This window comes from Euwallacea similis, chromosome 12 (assembly GCF_039881205.1).
Source record: "Euwallacea similis isolate ESF13 chromosome 12, ESF131.1, whole genome shotgun sequence".
NCBI classification, from domain to species: domain Eukaryota; kingdom Metazoa; phylum Arthropoda; class Insecta; order Coleoptera; family Curculionidae; genus Euwallacea; species Euwallacea similis.
The window spans coordinates 2,551,250-2,572,708 of NC_089620.1; the positions used below are offsets into that span (position 1 = coordinate 2,551,250).

Here is a 21,459-nt window from a genome sequence, read left to right on the forward strand (position 1 = left end):
TAGTACGTTCATATCGGGACCGCTACACGCCAACTGACGTCATGCTCAATTTCGGTCCCACCTTATGGCAGCCGATTTTCAACCCTCAATAAGAGTGTCTACGACAATTCACCCTCCCTTGTAGTTGGCTCGCACTACTAGAGAGGGTTATCCAGTTTTTGAGGAGTTTGGTGCTTTTTGTAAGTCTCTTATTTCCCGGTAGAAAGTCTTCAAGCAATAGAAACATATAATGGCCGGTACATTGTCCAGATCTTTTTCCACTAGATTATTATATATATACGTGAAACTATGAAAGACCTCATTTATAAATCCGCGCCCACCGATGTTATTAAGCTGTGAAGGAAAATCATCACAACTTCGAAAACCAAAATAAGAAGGGACGTGTTAAGATCAATGCAGAACTTACATAAGATGTATAGAGCTGTGCTGGGAAGTGGGGGGTGATGCCTTGGAGCACCATTTATAATTTTCTTTATTTACGTGTTTCTTATTTTGTTACTTCTAAGGCATTCTTTGCAAAAGAGGATTTGTAATGCTTTTGTCAAACTGTAAAACTGAACTTGTGATACATCGTCGCAATCAGTAAAAGAGTTGAATTCAAATATATGAAAATCTAATATGGTGTTCATAAGGAAAAACAAAGTTGACGATGGTAAACGGCATATTCTTAAACTTCAAATTGACCAACGTCGTATCTTCTATGCTTATAAAGATCTTCATAGTAGAGCTCCATAAATGGACACCCTGTATAGCGATTCAGGGTGTTCGGTTCTGGGACTGGAATAAAGCTGGGACACCCTGTATAACCGTTCCAGATGTGTGAAAAACTTCAATGTGCTGCCATCTCTGGCTTACTAGTGTAACAAACATATTTGGCACAATATTAATCAATAGTACTTAGTAATATCTATAAAAATGCTTTTGCAAGTACTTGTTTAAAAGTAATGGCAGAACTTTATAGTTAGATTTCCACAATTTTTTGGTGCTTTGCATTAATTTTTAACAGAAATGTAGAAGTTGGACTTACTGGCGCTCGAACCCAGCTTCCTCATCACAAACAGCAGCCCAGGTCACCGTGAAAATAACATCCGTAGTATATTCTTTATGGAACATGACTTGCGGCCTATTCAGACCAAACAAAAACATTTTACAAACTTAATGTTCTTTGAAAAACCCATTACGAACGTACATAGCAAGTGAACGAAATTTTTACGTTTACTGAGTGTCAATACGATATGGAAACAGGAACAGTAGTTCTTCTGAGTATGTTGGCAGATCGAGAACATCATTCGCCATTATGGCGTGATTAACAGACAAAATATATTCCGATAAACATTTTTTAACAAAAATTGTGTGATATCTATCCTACATACTTTTTTCGCGACATAATTCAATAAATTTCTTTATTTCATGAGCGTCATTTTTACAACATAAAACGGTATTTCTAAGTTTATGGCAACATGGCAATATCGCACAGCTGCTAGAGGCGTTGGGAAACCAGTAGCTGTGCGAGAGAAAAGGAAAGAAGAGCAAAATGGGAATTGGTTGCTGAGTAGGGATCTACTTTCACACTAGTTAAATCGGCAACGCCGTAAACGAAGAGAAATGAAATGAAAATGCAAATGGCGTACGTTTCTATTTTTGCTTAGTGGAGAACAATTTTCTAGAGAACTGTTGTGTACCGTGTGGAGGATAATCGAGTTTTCCTCAATTCTGTATCAGTCCAGTTTACAAGAATTCCCAATCTTTCCATTTAATTTATTATACATAATACGCGTTTACGTATGTTAAGTTGTTGACGAATAAACCGACCTGTGATATTAAAAATAAGTTATTATATAGGTTTTTTTTGTACAATTTTTGATTATTTATTGTACAACCTAGACTAGAAGCATTGTAGTTGACTTTTCAAGTGTTACCAAAGAAAATCCTTCAAAGAAATGTCGGAAAACGGCCCTCAACCAGATGAAACAACCTCTGATTCCACTGACAGGCAGCCTAAAAATGGTATGTTTTTATTTATATTTATCTCTTATTTTCTGCTTGAAATAGCTAAGTTTATTCAAGCCGTTAATCCTTGGTTCATCAATTTCTAAAGTTTTCTTTTTGCTCTAACTTAAAATCAATAAATTCTGGCTTTATCATTAAAATGCACATATGTGTCAACCCAAATACATAGTGCTTTGTTATTGCCAGACACCTTTGTTGTGTAATGTGAGGATTGAGTAATTTTGGAACTGTTGTCTGTTTATTTTGAGTCTTGGATTTTTACATAAACTTCCACTACTTCCTTATTAGGTGTCTGCCTTGGTGTTCATTCAGAAGACTCTGTATCACTAAATACTGATCACATAAAAGAATTGTACCATTTTTGTATCCCGATACCTATAATAAATGCAACCAAAAATGCAACATAATGATGCGGTTACCAAAATTTAAAGAATGCTTCAATAGAAGTCCATTTGACAAACCTGCGACACATTGTTATGGATGGTGACTAACATGTATATACTGAAGTAAATGGGACACTTTCGCTCTAATGTAATGTAACAAAGTTTTAAAATTTTTGAGTTGATATTGGTAACTTGACCACATAATTATAGCTTAAACATATGTCGAGATATATGGAAAACTGTTGGAGATGCCACCGAGATGGTGACACATAATAACAATGTCTTATGTCTTGTGTGCATTGTACATTGAGTTGATATAATTTTTAAATACTTTGCAGTACCACAGTTAATATTGTATAAATTCTACTTATAAAAAGTGACTTTAAATAATGAAAGCATGTTCTACTGGGAAACCATAGAGGATAAACCAATCCTCATATTTTTTTATGGTACGACACTGACTAATCATTTTATAAAATTTGAATTCTTGTTTAATTTAGAAACATATGACTTTTGTACTACTTTCTTATCCTTAACTATTTTTTGGCTATTTAAGAAAATAATAGGCAATACATGATTTTTTCTATTCATTTGATTTAAGTGAAGGACTTTTTCATGTTGCATTCTGAATAATATTAAATAAGGAAAAAAATATTGGGTTTTCTATTTTATTTTCAAAAATAGTTCAAAAAAACTGTCACAAATATGGAAAAATATAAGTAAGTAAGAGAGGTTCTAAATTGAACATGAAATTCAAGTTTTCTGGCGAAACAAATTGTCAGTGGTGGATCATAAAAAAAAATTATTGTGGTAAAGTTACTGCCTGAACCCAGGAGTACGACCACCCGTAGATTTTTCTAATTACTTGAAAAGCTTCAGGGTGTAAAGACTCAAAAAGAATTGAAAGTTTACAATGAGATAACCTTACATTCTTTTTTATTATATATTACCTTGTCATTACCTTTACCTTTTTATTACCTATTACCTTGTCGTTAAAGGTTGACACATTTAATGATATTTTGAAAAAGGATTTCTGTTTTCAAAGATTTTTTGTCTCAGTGCGAAATATATATTTTCAATTAGTGCAGTAATGTCGAAAAAGTACCTAGCAACTATAGAATCACAAGTTTTCATTTTTGTTAACCTGTCCAATCTAACGAATTTCAAGTGGCATGTGATGTGTCACATCACAGTCAACCTTCATTAGCTTATAGGCATTTACACCATTGATTTTATAAAAGTTTGTCTTCAAAATCAGTTTATTAATCATATTTATTATATAATTTTTGTCAATACAACGAAGTAGACTGGGACCTAGTATTGTCAATACGACAAGCCTTTAACAACATATACTAAGTTTATCTAAACTGCCACCCAAACTTCTGAACATTATTTTTGGCACCTAATTTTCAGTCATCAGCATATTCGTATTATGTCCATCACTAAACGAAACTGACTTTGCTTTGTTTTGAGTTTGTCCTTGCACTTTTTCCTATTTACAAACCCATTTTATTTTAAATTGGTGTCTTACATTCGTCGGTGATTTAAGTGAGGTAAACAGTAAACACATTAAAACAAGTTGTGTGACTTAACTCAGGTTTCTACCCAAAAATTTACTTTAAAGAGCATAATGATATTTGTAAAATTGCTTAACTGTTACAGGCACTTCTTTCTATAAAGATATAAAGTGACTGCCCACGTACTTATAAGTTTGAGCATTAAATGGCACATTGTTATGTTAATGTAAATATCAGTTGATACAAGTTGCTAACTACCTGCGCTTTCAAAATTGTAGTCTTTATTATCATATTGTCTTTTTGCAACAGTTTTACTGTTAATAAAATTAGTGACTTGATAAGCTAAATAAATAAGTATTGATTGAAATACAGAGAGGTTTATGAACTTTTTCCCAATTTTCGTTTTTCCCAGTTTTATCTCTAATAACTATTAATAATAATCATATTTTGCAAGAATATTTCCTTTTAACCCCTGTAATATTTCATTTTATGTCTGTAGCATTGTCTAGATTCCATCCGTAATATATTATTGTCTAATTCGGAACGGTTTTTGCTACATAACCGCACTGCTCAACAGTTTGATTATAGCTATCTTCCCTATTACTGTACTGCTACGGATATGTTTGCTTTGTTGGTTGCGATTAATGTAACAATTTAAATAACATGGAATTGAAAATGGTGTTCAAAAAGTTTTTTTTAATCTTAAAATTATCAGATACGAAGTTGTAATTATTTTAAAGTTGTTATTATAATTATTCGACTCAATATGAAAAATATTCCAATATACATGTTTCATAAAGCCTTTGGTAATTCAGTAATTGCCAATTCGTCGCTTCTCTTCTCTTTTTACAAACTCGTGCTCAAATATGTTGTTTTATGAAACATGTATCATAACGTATTATTAACATACATTCAGTACCTATAATCTACAATAGTTATTTGATACACTCTCATATTGCTCTTTTACTATCTGGATTGCATCTGATGTTTCATAAATGTTTCATGTTGTTTGTTTCATGTTCATGTTCAGATGTTTCATAATGACCAATTTCCTACTTGGTTGCTCTTGCAAGTGCCAGTTTTTGAATATGAAATATTTCATACATTGTGGGACCCTAAAGATATGCCTTTAAAATGTCCATTTTATCTTCACTAGTTAACTTTAGAAGCTTTTCTGGTACCTTTGATCATGTCTTGACAGTAAGATCGTCTTGAAGAAATATCTATTTTTTCGTTAATGTTCTTTTTGGATAATCCCTGTATACAAAAATAGTATTTTTTCTATATGGATTTTTGGCTTTGTTGCCATCGTACAAACGAGTTTTTTTGTACCTATTGAACCTTTTTTGCCAAGAAGCAGCTGATAAAATTCTTTTGTGTGAGGCCAGTATACAGTGCCATATCGTACATTGTATGATAAATTTATCTTCACATTGCAAATTTTCTGTGTTAATCTTATAGTTTTCTGACGTGCCGCGGGCGGTTTTCTAGTTCAAAAAATCTACAAAATCCATATTTTAAATAGTGGTGAATTCATGCAGTAGTTCTGAGGTTCATTTATGTTTTGATTGAAAAAGTAGAAGTTACATCATATTCTCGTCCTGTGTTACATAGGTTTTAATACTCCATGTTTGTTATTTGTTATAATAATTGTGCTGTATTATCTCAATATGGTCAGAGCTCGGGGTGGTAAGAAGGCTAAAAGTAATTCAACGGTTGCTGACGTGAATCAGTACGACGATTCGCTTACAACCGATTTGTTTTCTAATGTTAAAAACGGACAACTAAAGTCGAGAGTGAAGAAGGTGTCTTGGAGTAAGTTTTATCAATTTTACCAAAACAAATTTTCTCTTGGAATTTTGCCAATTTATATACCTACTTAAACATATTTTGCTACATTTTGAACTTCCTTTCAAGGTTGCCTGATCATTGCTTTGGGCATGGAGGTGGCATCGTAGGTTCTGTATCTGAATTTATCAGTAGTATTGTGTCCCTATTAATAACGGTTTTCTATAATTTTTGACCTATTAGCAGCAAAGATGAAATATTGAACTCATTTTTTTCAGTTCGTTAAATTAAAAAGACAGTATTTTAATGAGATAAAATATGTATGAATTTTAATACCGTGGGTTCAGTCCTGAGTGTAACCCATATTTTAGAGCTTGAAGGTCTCTTGACGGTTGTTGGTTCACCCTTAATCGGGCAATAAAGTATTTTCCTGAAAGGTTAGTGATTAATCGTCAACCAAAAGTTATATTTTTTGTTTATCAGAGATGGTTTGTGTGTCATTTTGCTTCAGTCTATTGTGAAGTCCCACCAAGGTAGGTTTAATTTTCGAGAATGTTTTCCGTATTTATGCTTTAAATTAATATAATATTTTTTGTCGTCCTGCAATTATAGTTGCTGTAAGATATGTAAGTTTCGCTTGACAAAAAGCCAACACCTATCCCGAATCTAATCAAATATTCTTTTGGAAATTGATAAGATAGCTCGCTAGTTGCTTTGTTAACATAAGGGGAAAATAATCTGATTTACTTCATGCTATTTAAAGTTTGAAATATTAAATTTATTCATTTTTATTGGTACTTCTCTGCAGAACTGTGCAATAGATATTTTATCACTAAGATTCAGTTTGATTGCCTTTGAACCGGATCTGCAAGTAAGGTAATGAACAACATTACATTTACGGCAGATTATTTCACATGTTTTGCTTTGTATCTGTATCAAAAGATTTACGTTTCAAGATCGTCCGTAATACCGGATATTTCTGTAAAGTTGACGAAATAAATAAAAAATCAAAAATTATTTTATAAGGCTGTTTGTACCATAAAACTACTTAATTGAATGTCTAACCTTTCTCTCATTTAACCAATTTTACCGTTGATACTAGATTCCCATTCTGGCTCTCCTTATATTGAGCACCGTGTATTTCATACATCAACGGCATTCATCGTTCTTAGATGGCCACTAGTAATTCTAACTTAACTTGGTGCCTCTTAATTTTTTTGTAATATGTTTCAATAATCTTATGGAAATTGTAGATTGAAAAAATAAGCTGTTCTATAAAAGAAAAAACAATGATTGTTTTATCTTCATTAACGTAAGTACTTCTTAATGGGTGCACCCGAAGAAATGAACACAATCTTAAAGGGATTATAGAAAGTTAACTGGTTGAGTAATGGGTTTACATTTTACGCGTTTCGTTACGCTTCATCAAAATGGACACGGACAAGTAAAAAGGCTTTTAACACACGGAGGTCGTTAAGCTTAAAACTTGTACTCATGACTCATATCAACATAACTTCAGCCAACAGAGTTATTAAATTTTTTACTACTAAACAGAACGTATTCATTATAAAATGCATCTAAGTTGATTTCACAATATCTCTTCTAATCTTTTCTCCAGAACTTACAAAATCTTCATTTTATAAAGTGAATCTGTTACTGTTGTATACCTTCTTTGTATATATTATCCTCATTTTTTTTCAAAAAACACTTTTCACTTAGACAGTCAGGTGGAACGTGTTTATATTTATATAATCTCAGAGGAAATAATAAGGAGTTTGCAAATGCTTAGTACCGTTGTCCCTTTAAGTCACACATGCGCAATTTCATCACATCCTGCTCACCCATTATACCGCACAACTTCGCGATCTGAGTAGGCATGGGCAATAGTATTTACAGCGTTTTCTGCTGACGACCCTTAATTCAATTTGCGATTGCCCCATAAATGATCTGTGACGTCACCAATTAGACTTCGATGGATCTCACTCAAATCTGCAGCGATCAAATTTGAATAGGGAATCAAATAAGAAGTCGAACATAGTTGGGTACTATCAACAGTGCCAAATTCATGATTGAAGCCTACTACCACCACATCGCTTAATAGAATTGGCCGAAAGCAGTAATTCGAAAACAATTACGTTTTAATAGACCTTATCATTGCAATTGGACAATCGCAGTGGACAACATATAGTATTATACTCGCTTTTTATGGCCATTATTACCTCAGAAGACTTACGCTCGTTGGGACTCGGGATGTAAACGTCCCCCTTAGAGAATAATGGCTGTCATAAAAGCTTGTATAATGATATTGTGCGTTTTTTAACTCGCAACACGAGGTTTTACGTGTTCAATTTTCAACGCCATGTTTAGCTCTGTTCCGTTAAACGAGATTTAAAAACCTCATTGTACCCGCTGTTCGCTTGCCGTTATTGGTGTTGGAAAAATCGAACAAGAGGACCACATATCAAATTATAGTGTCAAACCGAGAAAACGCATCAACAGCAAACGATGAATGGGAACAACATATTTTATAAATCTAGCTTTAGAATTCTCACTTTGAAGCTTGGTACAAACAAGATTTGCTATTTTAACTTTATTTTAATTTGTTAATTAAGCCAAAAAAACCGTAAAAATACCTAAAATAATTTTTGCCCCCCAATTAAAAGTAAAATAACGTCTTAGTTTGCGCTAAAACGTATTGCCTCGATTTCGTTTGAATTTAAAAATAATGAGGAATTAAACAAATAGGAATTAACAGAAAAAGGGTAATTTCTTTGAAGAGCACTGAACAAAACTAACTGCTAACAATAGATTTATTTTAATTTATTGTTTGACATGAAGTCCATTTACCGCTAAGCAATACCTCAAATGGGTGCTTGTTCTAAGTATTGTTACAAGCTTTTGTGACCTAATTGACACATTATAAAGTTAGAACTTCAAGTCTTACTTGCGCCAAGTTTCTTAGTTTAAGTTTGGAAGTTTTCGCGTTTACGGAGAAGTGGATGAAATGACTATGGGGTAATTAATAAAATTTCAAAACCGAAATTTGCATGCAAGCAATGTTGAATTTTGAAATTTGCTAGCAAATTTCCATTTTGCAATTTTATTACTTACTTCACGTTCATTGTATCTATTTCTGCATAAATGTTAAAAGTTTGAAATTTAAACTGTTTCACGCAGTAAATAAATCTTCACGTAAACATATGTACTTCTTCTGACAGAATGATGTGTATCCCTTGTTACTTTTGCAAATAACTGGAAAACGATAACAGATACGGAAACAATACAAGAGGGCGAAGAACTTTCTAAATTGAACAGGAACTTTCAACTTCGGAAAGCAGATAGCCAAGGTCGTGCCACAAAAAAGTTCGGGGTGGTAAAATATGTCTTGACAGTCGAAAAAGTTAACATTAATAGATAAAATTAGTAAAAATGCGTATTTTAGAGACACTTAAATAGTTTTATCACTTTTTTTCTTTATCTTTTTTTATTACTTTACTACTTTTCTGACCTCATCAAATTATACGATTCAAAGTGTTAAACTCAAGACCCACTGAAACTTGACATTTAATAATTGTTAAATATTTTGGCGGCCGTTATGCGCATAAAAATTTTGTTAGGCCTACTCCGTAGGGGACATATTTGTGAGGACTTAGAGTATTTTATATTCACAACTCGCAGTGTGTGATAGAATGTGCATTCTTCTCGATAGTATTTGCTGCATTGTAGGGATTAATGTCTCGTCACGAGCCGTAGGCAAACTAGTATTTTCCTAAGTGTTTCTAATTTTTTGCCTAGGAAGCTAATTTTCAGTAATAGAACACATCAGGATCTGAATTTAAAAATTGTTTAAAAATCAGAATCTGCTTATCCCCGATTTCCAATTCCACATCTATTGTCACACAAACACTACAAATATATCTGATGAAACGAAAGCTTTAAGGGATATTTATTGAAAGAATACTGGTGAAAGGATTTTATGCTAAATTTCGAGCACTAACTTTCGTCCAGCCATCTACCAATACCCATCGGCTATTTAATTAATACGTTGCTTAATTTAATTTTACAGGAGATGAGCACATCCAAAATATGAGCGTTGGTGAAATAGACCCGGCTATACTTTGTGTTCGTGAGATGATCCGGTATTCCAAAGAACAACTTTTGGAAATTGCCAAAGCTCCTGCCGCAAAATCCAAGCCTGACTTTCTGGACCCCAACGAAGTGTAAGTATTAAAATTTCATACTTTGCACAACTAACTCATCGTTAATCTTTTGACTATTAACGTAATAGTCCGTGTTTGTTGTCTGCTTGAAATTTTATTGCTCAATTCTCATGTTCAGTTGCGTTTCTATCCTGGACCCCGAGAAATGGAACATTGAAAGGAAAAAGTCTGACACCCCTGATACTGGAAAAGGCAATGATAGTGGAGATAATAGGGTATGCATTCCCAGAACTTTTGTTTATGAGGCTGTTCGTGAAATTCTTTTAATTAGAGACGATCAGGAGACCCACGTGAGAGAATTCGGAAGGAGAACGACGGGATTGTTTTAAGCCCCCAACGTCGGAGTTTTAATTCCGGATGTTTTGTGCCTGCGAACAAGGAACCCGTAGGCGGAAAGGGCGATGCACCAACTCATCTTATGGGTGAGTTAGTGGACTTGAATAACTTTTAAATAATTTTTGTTAACTTCAATAAATTTAATGAATTAAAGATTCTGGGCTGTAATAGCATTATTAAATAATAAGTGGTGTGAATAGCATCGTTTCTCTAACGTTTAACGTTACGTTAATGAGTTTTGCCTAACTTCTGTCTTCGCATATAATTTACTTAAAGCGTCTGTTTTGTAAATATTGTTCTGTAGTTAACACAATCGCATATTTTGTATGGTGTTTCTCCAATGACGAATCAGCTATTGTCCATTTTTATCTGATAATAGAAAAAAGAGTTTTTGAAGAAACAGTTTATTTTTTAATTTGTGGAAAAGGAAAGGGATATAGTTCTTGTATAATAATAATATGCGTTTTTCTCTAAAAAGCAGGTGGGCGAGAGATTACCTCTTCCACCAGACGTATCGGAAGTGGTCGAATTATGCGCGACTCTTGGGAAAATGACAAGGAATCCGGCGAATCAGATTTCAACTTCGGAAGAGGTCTCCAGAATAGGAACAACGAACGCGACGACAAGTTCGGAGACAGAGGTGGAATGAGAGATGAGAAATACGGAGAAAGAAGATCCTTTGGTCGGGAGATCGACAATGGGACTAAGGAGAAGGAGGGTAGACGAAACTCGAGGTATACTGAAAGCAGGCGCAGATATTCGGAGTCCAAAGAGGATGAGCCTGAATGGTAACTCAGAGCCTTTTATTAGAAAGGAATATGTAGTATATGCCATTTCCACTTATTTAAAATTCCGGATGGTTATGGATTGCAGTTGTTTTTTGCCTGTATAAAGAAAGATGATTAGCAATCCAGCAAATATCAAACTGTATTGGAAATACGTTAAATTTTTGAATTTTTTACTGAACAAGTGAGGTTAGATATATAGCACATTTAAAATTTCTGAGCCTAAATTTAACTACATTCATTTATCAAATTTGCCATTGTCATTTAATTTATACAGAGAAAAAATATGCATATTCTATGGTAAGCCGAAAGGTTTTATAACTTGGAAGAGCATGTAGTTGGATTAATGAAATTTTTGACAAGTCAATTACCTGTTAGTTAAATCTTCACCATATCCACTAAGGCACGATTAAACTATATTTCAATAGATTCTTTACTATCAGGTTTTCGTCAGGCCCTATGTCACAAAATGATACGATTGAGTTACGTGGATTTGATGAGTCAGAAAAACCTGGTAAAAGGAAGATGACGGCATCAAGAGTTAAGCGTGTCAAGGATTGGTCCAAGAAAAAGGAAAATACGATAGCTGAAGATAAGGAGAAAGACGAGGAGGCGCAACACGAAGGGTGAGTTCTTAATAATAATTTTATCACGTCGATTTAGATTTTTAGATGTGTATAATTGAGCGATATTAATTAAATTAAAGTTTTGGAATCGATATTAAATCACCTGTCTAATGTACATATATTATATATTAGATCATCCGTTAACCATTCTGAGACAGGGGAACAGAAAGATAACAGTGGGTCAGAACAGGGTAATGAACGTGAGGTTGTGCCACCTGTGTCAGAAAGAAAAACTGCTGACCAGAGCAAGATGCCGAGCAACGAATCCATGTATAGCTTCGATTTTGATGAATTTTTAAAGGGAGAGGCCATTCCTGGATTGTTGCCTGTAAGTGAAGTGTTTATATTCTCATGTTTTTTTAAGACTCTTCAATTTTGATCAAACAAAATTAGTTTATATCTTAATTTGATACAATAATAAATTCAGCATCATAGTATATATTTAGACAGTGTCCCAAAAACATTGGTAAATTCTGTATATATTAGAGAAAACTATATATTTATTTATTATATATAGAATGGAGCCAGCGATGATGCCAATAAGTCAACATCCAGATTTAGTCGTTGGTTTAAGAAGGACAGCCCAAACAAGGAAGTGGGAACTAGTCGCAAGTCGTCTCTTCAGGAAGACAACCATATCATTAAGGTATGTTTTATAAAGAAGGAAGGCATCGTAGAAAATAGTTCTTCTACGGTCTGCTATCAAATAAAACTGATAAATCTAGTGTAAATTATATAAAACCTCAATAATTACCAAGAGAGTCTTGACAACCATCTCTAACAGAATTGAATGGATAGTTTCCAACTCTAAGAACCTTTCATTCATATGAAATAAATATTTCGACATAAAGAAAATTTAGGAAATTTTTGTTGTAATATGCCATTCAAAAAATATTAGATATTCATTTGACCCATACAAACAGTTCTACATGAAAACATTTCTCCAGGATCTTCTCAAAGATATCACAGAATCCAGTTCCATCCCAGTGTCGGTTCATCCACCTGCAATGGATTCCAATACGTATTTCGCCCCTATTTCCCCTGCCGGTAACAATTTTGGTGGTGTGGATGGTTCGATGGGCGGCGATAAGAAACGGCCCAATTTCAACTTAGGGCAGCAAGTGAACATTATGGATCTCTTGACAAGGGGAAAACAGGGACATCATCCGGAGGGATGGAACGGGAAGTCGGCAGCTGTTTCTTGTAAGTACTTGCACGTTTTAATCGTTGTCATAATCATACATATTATGGCATATATAATAATATTTATTATTACTGGGTATTACAAAAATGATTACACAGTACATCCTGTAAATTTTCAGAAAAGTACCAAATATATCTATGCTAGAACCTTCCCATTTTGATGTTTTATTTTCTTTTAGCTATTGGCAGTGGCAAAATCCTCAGCCTCGATGAATTAGAGGCGAAAATTCGACCAAACTCTGATCATTCCACCAATGTGCAGTCCAAAGTTCCACCTCAGAAACCCGATGAGGAAATGACTGCTGCTTTTAAAAGACTGGTAAGCCCACTTTTGAAATAATTATTATCATCTAAAATAATTAAGGCTAGGTTGTACATAGTTTCATTTCGAGTTTCTATTTTCAAGCTTCAACAAGCCAGTGGACAAGTACAAAATGGACCTATGAATAAACCCCCTGGGATGAGTCTTTTAGAGGTAAGTTTAGTTTTCTCAGATAAGTGTTAATCTAAGATGCTGTGATATATTAATCAACCGTGAATTTGTTAATTATAGTTTTAGCACACTAAGTAAATAGAAACAATATAACTTCCAGAGCAATTATATGTTGCTTACATACCAACTTCGCTCCATTTAAAATTATTTTTGTTTATACATCAGTTTTTGTATGATATAGAAATAAGGAACGCACTGTATATCATCCTAACAATAAATTTTCGTTTCTTCCTTTCAGATGTTAAACCATTCTCAACAACAAGACGAAGCCCGAATGGTCGCGCAAGCAGCAGCTCTCGCCATTAATCAGCCACAACCCCAACATCTTTCCAATCCGCTTCATGCTCATCAACAGCCGTCAATGACCAACGACTTGATGATGAAATTGCAGCAGGCGCAATTGCAACAGAAACAAATGGATATGCTTGGTAAGTGGATATAAATATGATAGTATTTCAACTAAAGTTTAGAAATAGTTTAGCGAATTCATACAGGGTGGTCATTTTACAAATTTAAATCTGCCTTTCTGATTTTGATGAATGGACCTTTTTCGCATTATATAATCCAACCATAATTTTTTTGTAGGAAAGTTGATCTCGGCTAGTGGTGTTCCTGCGGCTTCCCATGTCCGTGCCAGTCCTCTTCTAGATATGGGAGTGCAACAAAGCAGAGAACTCTTGAACAGACCTGAAGCTCAGGCTATATTACAAGGTATGAATAATTTACTAAATTATTTACATTTAGACATGGTTTCTAAACAGTATATGGTTAGGGCAAAATTCTTAACATGTTTGTTTTATTTTTACTGTCAATAAAATGAGTGTGATTTGATAAGTGTGGGTAATGACCAGTTTTTTCGTGTCTATACGATCATAGGCCTGAAACGAGGAGAGATCACGATTCAACACCTCTATCAGCAAATAGCCAATCCGGCTTTACAGCCGCGTCATCGCGAAATGCTCGTCACCATAGTAAAGCTTCATAGTAACTCAAGTTACATTCCTAGTCCCAGGGTTATGAGCCCTGTTCCAATGACGTCGCACCACTTGTTTCCTCCCCAGCAGCAGGCTCAGATGCAGCACCAACAGCTGAGGGTTTCTCCATTACCGCACAACGGTACGTCGGCTTCAACTTGAGCACATTCCCTTAAGTGGCTTTCTTGTTTGGTGTTGCTCTTTGTCTCACTTGAATGTTGGCTTGATTTGCTTTTTTTAGATAATCGAATGCTTATTTGGCAGTTTTGTTTGTTTGCTGGAATGTAGGTAAGTAGTTTTTGTCCTAAAAGACAAAAAAGATTAAACATAATTAAAGTAGAACACGCACACTTTTATTTTATTTTAAGTGGAAGTATTTTAAATTACTCAAATTGAGTAATTTGTCCTATTCTTGAAATTTGAATTCAAGGACTTAATGCAATTTCAATGACAATTCCACCCGCACTTCACGTCTATGAAATGATATACAAGGTTATTTATATTCGTCGCTCCTCATTGGGATCTTGAAAACCATAAGAGATACGAGGTCGGTTAAATTATTAAATTTTTTGTGTTTCAAAGTCACGGTTCTACTAGTACATTTGCATTTGTTGCCTTGCAATTAATAAACACAAACTTTAAGCACATACATTTATTTTGTTGCATCTATTCTTTGCCCGTCCTCTAAGGAGTTTGCTTGACTTAGATGTCCGTAGTATTTACATCAATAATTGGTGGTTGAACAGTCTTTAGCTTCAATCATACGCTTTGCTAGTTGTTGTGTGATATTTGTTTTCATTTGGATGGTTTTGTTTCACGCAGCTTATTGTGTCTCTCCGATAATGGCAACTAGTCCTAATCATCTGGCCGTTCCGGGTGAGTGCACCAAGTGCCTACTTTTTTCATGTGTATGAATTTTAATATAAATTTGTGCAAAATTTTTTGTCAAATTTAACGCTGAAAGTATTTTTTGCTCTTGTTAATTGTGTGCTGAGCCATTTTAAACAAAATTCGTTATCAAATATCATCCAATCGAGTTATTTATAGCAATAGAGGTAAATTATTTTTCGCAGCCATGCACCAACGCATCCCTTCGCCGCGTGAACTGCAGGTTCATACCCAAAACATCCTGCAGAGGGCCCTAATTAAGAAGAAGCTTGAAGAGCAGACTGAGAATTTCCGCAAGAAGCAAGAGATGCAACGAGGCGCCAGTCCGAATATAACCGGAGTTCCAAATTCAGTTAACCCAGTCGGAGCCAAAGGCATGTCATCGCCAACACCCTTGGCCTTTACTCCTACTTCTGTATTGAGAAAAATGACTGCTGAAAAGGATGAAGGTCAGTTCATACTAGCGCTGTTTGATGCATCCTTTTTTGAATATCTATGGTATTACCATTTACATTTAAGATGTGTTTATGAAACTCATCATAAATAATAAAGAAAACGCTCTAACAAGCGCATATACCTTGTGTAACAACGAAAGTTGAAACAAAATAAAAACCTAATAAATTTTTAATAAAACACTTGATATATTACTCAACAATTGATAGGTTTTTTTTAATTTCAATCATATATAATAATATGCTGATATTTGGTCCAGCCGCTTTCGAATTATGAAAAACGCAACTGTGCTTTCCGTTAATCCACGCTCTAACTCTTATGGTTACTAAGATCTACATATTGGAAGTCGAATTTGGGACACCTTGTAAATTTTTTTAAACAGCTGTTATTTATGATCAATATCCGAATTCTTCTGGAAGAAAAAATAACTTTTTTTTATAGTTTCATTTGTCATCTTTCAGGAAAAGAGAATAAGGCTGTAACAGACAATGGTATGAAGCTCCATGGACGTCCATTAACTGGAATACGCTCTCAACCTCAGGTTACTGATAATAATCAACAGTGGAATCCAGCGTTTCCAATGAAGCAAGGTAAGAAATAGACGTATAGATTTTTTGACCAAATAAAAATAAAGAATTCGCAAGGTGAAGTGGAACATTTGAATTACATTGCATTATTTTCTGTGCGGTTATTAAATGGGTCTTTTGTTGCCCGTGACATTATGCTTTTGATATTTTTAACATATTCTCTTCATACGTGCAAAAGAAATGAACTATATCAATGTTATTGTACCAAATACCTCGAAACTGATGATCTATGTAATAGTTTTAAACCAAATGCGTACGCGTATATATATGTATATATGTATAAGTTTGTTCTACATGAATTATTCTTTCAATTCGTTCATTTTTTTTAGCTGGCCGTCCAATTGTGAAGGCAAACAACTATCAGTCTCAAACCCCGGATCAGTTCTTTGCCCAGTTGGCTACTCAACAGCAGCCATTACCTCCGCAACGCACTTACCAAAATGTCTCCAATCCGGCGCACCTGAAGGTGACCATCGGACAGCAATTCTCTGCTCAAGGTTTGATAGATTTTCAACAAACTACACTTTTTACAAATGAGTGGTTTTTGGAACAGTATCTAATAATTTATCTCTTGTTCAGGTTCCCAATACGGGCCGTCCCAAACTCAGTACTCCCATCCTAATCCTCAACCCTTTCCACAGCCTACCGCTCAGCAGTTGAGGGCGCAACACCAAGCCAGACCTAGCAACTCTGCCACGCAACAGCCAACCAATCAGTCGCAACAAGAGACTCAAAACCAATCTCAAGTCGTACAGAAACAACAGCAAATGGCTCAGCAGACGGGAACTGCTGCCTGGCAGCCGTACCTTAACACCATGCCAGGGCAACACAGTACGTCTCTAAAATGAGATTTTTTTCCCTTGTTTAAGTATAATGTGAACAGATAATCGCCAAGCTGCTCAATCGAGATCTGCGCAGCATTCAGGGCCTCTTTCCCCTACCACTGCCGATCAGTTAACCCGTTGGTTCTCGCCCGATTTATTGGAACGTGCACGAGGTGGCGAATTACCCAGCACGGCCAATTTGGCGCGGCTGGAAGAGATTGAACGCCAAGCGGCACCACCAGTACACAATTAGGGCGTGTCATTCAACGGACAAACTAGCCCGAACCGGTAAGTGAACGGGGCGAACGTTGCGATGGACGTGGCTTTGGATTGTGTGCTTGTTTTGTGATTTTGTTTGTGCGTTCAGGGTTTGTTTTGGTGTTTTATTGATGGTAATTATTGTAATTCCGATAGTCTTTCTAAGACTAACTGCGGGATATTTTGCCGTCGGGATTATTGTTGGAGTAATAAAACTTTGATTTAACTTCGCTGCTGTTCGAGTTTTTTTTAAGTCAATTGTAGTGTATATATAATATGGTTATCTGCAACTTCTTTTTTTACTACAAATTTATATTCAGATAACTTTATAAAAACCCCTTGAAACCATTCTAAATACTAGGAATACCGAGTTAAAATCGGCAACATCAAATTTTCACAATGACGCTATTATGCAATTTATTCCAGACCACGAGTCCGTAACAATCAACTGGTCCATCGCTATTATTGGATATTTTCACAAATTAGTCCGCATATAGAAGAATTATAAATTTGCCTTCACAGAATTGTTGTGGTCAGTAAAAACGAACATTTAATATCTACAGTCGCGGACAAAACATCGGCCCCAAGTTCATAAACTTTCTTTATGGAAACATTGCAAGCTTATTATTGGCCATTCGAACAAGTAAAATACACTATTTTGTAGAGAATTTAAAGCTCTATAAAATGCATAATTTTGTTTTTGCATAAATTTTATTTTTAACGTAACAATCTTATTTAAACAAGACAAGGTAAAAATTCGACCGGACAAAACATCGGCTCCAAAATTATTCTTTAATATTTCGTGGCAATTCCACGAGCTTTTTGCTTGGCATCTGCGCGGCATTGATTCAATTAGACGGTGAATCAATTCATTAAATAATGTACCCCAGATATTATTTACGGCACTGAACAGATCATCTCGATTGCCAAATTTTTGCCCGCGCAATTCCTTTTTAACTGCTTCCCAAAGGTGCTCAATAGGGTTTAGGTCCGGGGATTGCGCTGGCCAGTGAAGGCACGAAATACCGTTATTGCCGATCCACGTTTTCACATTTTTAGCTGTGTGTTTAGGGTCGTTGTCGTGCATAAATAGCCATCCATTTGGCATATTATACGTGGCATAAGGCAACATTACCCCTTCGAAAATTTCACAATACTGAATTTGGTTCATCGTGTCGATTATTCGATGCAAAGGACCAACACCGTACCATTAAAAACAACTCCACACCATAATATTGCCACCGCCAAATTTCACTGTGGGTGTGGCGTACTTTGAGTTATACCTTTCATTTTTTGGTCGACGAACGTAACCTTTGCCATCGTTGTTGCAAAGGTTAAATTTGAATTCATCAGACCAAAGGACTTTTTTCCAGTCCTCGACCGTCCACTCAATATGCTCATGCGCAAATTTAAGCCTTGCCGCAATATTCTTTTTTGATATCCACGGCTTTTTCGCTGGTTGTCGCCCATAAAGACCGTTTTCGCACAAACGACGTTGAATTGTGCGGGAAGAAATATACGCTACTCCAACTTCACTTCGAATAGCAGGTGCCAAAAGTTGCGGATTGTTCTTGGACGTGCGCACAATTTTTCTATCGGTTCTAAAATAAAAATCTTTTAGTTTCTTTCACCGAAACCCAATTACAGTAATCCTGATGTAAGAAATAACAACAATAAGCGCACACCTATCATCGGTTTTTCGAGGCCTTCCTCCTTTGCTTACTTCCTTCGGGTGTTTTGCACGGCGAAAAATTCGTGAAACGTTGCTACGGTGCATTTTAACATGATTTCCGATAGCTTCCATCGTCAATCCCTCCCTCATCTCGCAGACGCACAATTAAACTCTGTACACGATCGTCAACTTGCGGGGGAGCCATAATTTGCTTTACACACTTTAGTTAAAAGTCAAATGATTAATTTTGGTTATGTGAAAATACACATAACAACAAAATAACCTAAACATAAAACATTTAAAAATATCGACACAAACAAAATGAAACATTTGACTTGGGTTTGGGGCCGATGTTTTGTCCAGTCGAATTTTTACCTTGTTTTGTTTAAATAAGATTGTTACGTTATAAATAAAAGTTATGCAAAAGCAAAATTGTGCATTTTATAGAGCTTCAAATTCTCTATAAAATGGTGTATTTCACTTGTTTGAATGGTCAGTAATAAGCTTGCAATATTTCCATAAAAAAAGTTTATGAATTTGGGGCCGATGTTTTGTCCGCAACTGTATATTATTAAAGGATGCTGCAAACAAAATAAATGAATAACATGTGATTTTCGACTGTCGACTCTTAATTTTGAATACATAGTAAAGTCGCCTCTTAAACACCATATTTGGCATTAACAAACACTATATAGTGAGGTTGGAAATAAAACTCCTCCCTCTTTACTTTTTTGTACCCCATAACATAGGTAGTGAAACTTACTGTAGGATAACTGCTATACAAATACTATCTTTTGACATAAACGTCTATTTCAAAAAATTATAAATAGCTTGTCAGATGTTAACTTGGAAAAAACTTTTAAACCGAATACGTTATTTGTTATTAGATTTCAGTATTCGTCTCAAAATTACGAGGATATTTCATATGACCTATTCGATTTTTAACAGTTTCCGAAATATTGTTGTTCGATATATAACCCTTTCTGCTCTGTCAACGGCTGAATATTCCTAACGATTAAAGTTAGATCAAAAGGGATTTCATCTTAGTTTTTCAAGGCGAATCTAAATATCTAATTTGTCTGATTTTAAAAATGTTGATATAATCTCGATTTGAGAAAAATATTCTATCAGACATATGTTAAAAAGTCAGAAATGTGAAATCCGTTTTGCTTCAACTATGACGTTTGTAACTTACACCCAATACATAAGAGAGGGAGTACAAAGTTGCTCCCTAAAAATCAATGTTAAATACATGTGGATATACTCTTTGTATATGTACTAATGTTGCTTCGCACGATAATTTATATTATTAATTTCTAACTCCAGGTAAGTACCCTTGTTGTTTACATTGCATGAACATGTTTTTTGTTGTTTAATAAATATTTGCCAACATAAATAACTTTCTTCCAAAACATAATAAGATCTACTTCTTGATCATAGGTCTAATACAAAGGCTGCGCCATCATTAACCTGGAAACTCATCTAATCTCTCTTCAAACAAGTATTTTAAATCCAAGGTAGGTATTTTGTCAATTTTAAGGTAAACAGGTTTTTTTCTATGCAGTCGATATAACGATATGTAACATTCTTGTAAATATAGGCTTTATGAAAATTATTTAAAATGTGATAGACTCCTAAATGATTTATCGACTGCGTACAAAAAATATTTAAGGTAATTTAGTATTAAAATGATTACATTATACCTCTACTCAATCTTAGGTTGGAACTGAGTGTTTAGATTCCGAAAGTTAAGTATTCCTAGCCATGTAAAAGACAAATTACGTTTTCATTGAAAACTGCCGCAGAATGTTCCTCAGTTCGAAACCTGATTTTAGAAGTAACTAGGGAAAATTTAAAATGTGTACATGTCGTCGAATTACAGTGTCTTCGTCTCAAGTTTTTACGGTCGGGGTTTTTTTTAGAAAACTAGAATGAATATTTTATTTGTGGTTAAGAATGACGTTTTGAGTTCGGTTTGATGTCTGAGGATTTTCTGTTCTATTTTGATGTTAATCTATATCCGTATATAATGTAATCATTTTAATGGCAATATTATTATTATATTATGGTATAAAATTGTCATTGTGTACCGTCTATTAAATTAACAGTAATATAGGACGTTAACTGTCTACATTTGTAATTGGTATAATAGGGCAGTGAACGTGAATATTACAGACGATTAACAGGTTACTCGCTTAGATGTATTTACAACAGAAACAGTCACAGAAGTTACGTTGTGTAAAGTATTAGAGTATCCTGCTGGTCAAATTAAAATATTCCGAACCATAATTGAGGAGAAAATATTTGAAGTTAACTGTTTTCTAGAGTCATTGCAAGCCAAGAAGCTAAAAGGTGGTTTGAAAACAAAATTTTACTGATTTGAATGTAACATATGTTCCTTTTCTTTAAATAATTCAAACTTGTCACAAGATCTGTTGCAGT

General features: G+C 34.6%; 1 protein-coding gene across 6 annotated transcripts; it reads left to right on the top strand.

Annotated features, from left to right (window-relative positions):
• The first annotated feature begins 1,605 nt into the window (after positions 1-1,605).
• LOC136412684 (eukaryotic translation initiation factor 4E transporter-like) lies at positions 1,606-21,372 on the top strand. 6 transcript variants are annotated; one of them, XM_066395836.1, is made up of 21 exons: positions 1,606-2,007; positions 9,765-9,918; positions 10,037-10,133; positions 10,190-10,340; positions 10,733-11,042; positions 11,483-11,665; positions 11,798-11,993; positions 12,183-12,311; positions 12,613-12,868; positions 13,048-13,187; positions 13,275-13,343; positions 13,600-13,789; positions 13,947-14,072; positions 14,238-14,477; positions 15,158-15,211; positions 15,409-15,672; positions 16,138-16,266; positions 16,593-16,760; positions 16,843-17,094; positions 17,147-17,375; positions 20,458-21,372. In XM_066395836.1, the coding sequence occupies exons 1-20, from the start codon at positions 1,941-1,943 to the stop codon at positions 17,338-17,340; spliced, it is 3,369 nt and encodes a 1,122-aa protein (XP_066251933.1). In that variant the 5' UTR covers positions 1,606-1,940; the 3' UTR covers positions 17,341-17,375; positions 20,458-21,372. The 6 variants fall into 6 exon arrangements, with proteins under 6 accessions (XP_066251933.1, XP_066251931.1, XP_066251930.1 ...); XM_066395834.1 differs by lacking the exon at positions 1,606-2,007 and adding an exon at positions 5,305-5,725 and having other exon boundaries at positions 10,736-11,042; XM_066395833.1 differs by lacking the exon at positions 1,606-2,007 and adding an exon at positions 5,306-5,725.
• The last annotated feature ends 87 nt before the right edge of the window (positions 21,373-21,459 follow it).

Excerpts from the sequence above, each read along its gene's own strand:
- LOC136412684 (XM_066395833.1), top strand. The coding sequence starts at position 5,581 with ATGGTCAGAGCTCGGGGTGGTAAGAAGGCTAAAAGTAATTCAACGGTT. Across the intron at positions 12,869-13,047 it reads GAAGTCGGCAGCTGTTTCTT|CTATTGGCAGTGGCAAAATC; the intron begins GTAAGTACTTGC and ends ATTTTCTTTTAG. Across the intron at positions 13,344-13,599 it reads CTGGGATGAGTCTTTTAGAG|ATGTTAAACCATTCTCAACA; the intron begins GTAAGTTTAGTT and ends TCTTCCTTTCAG.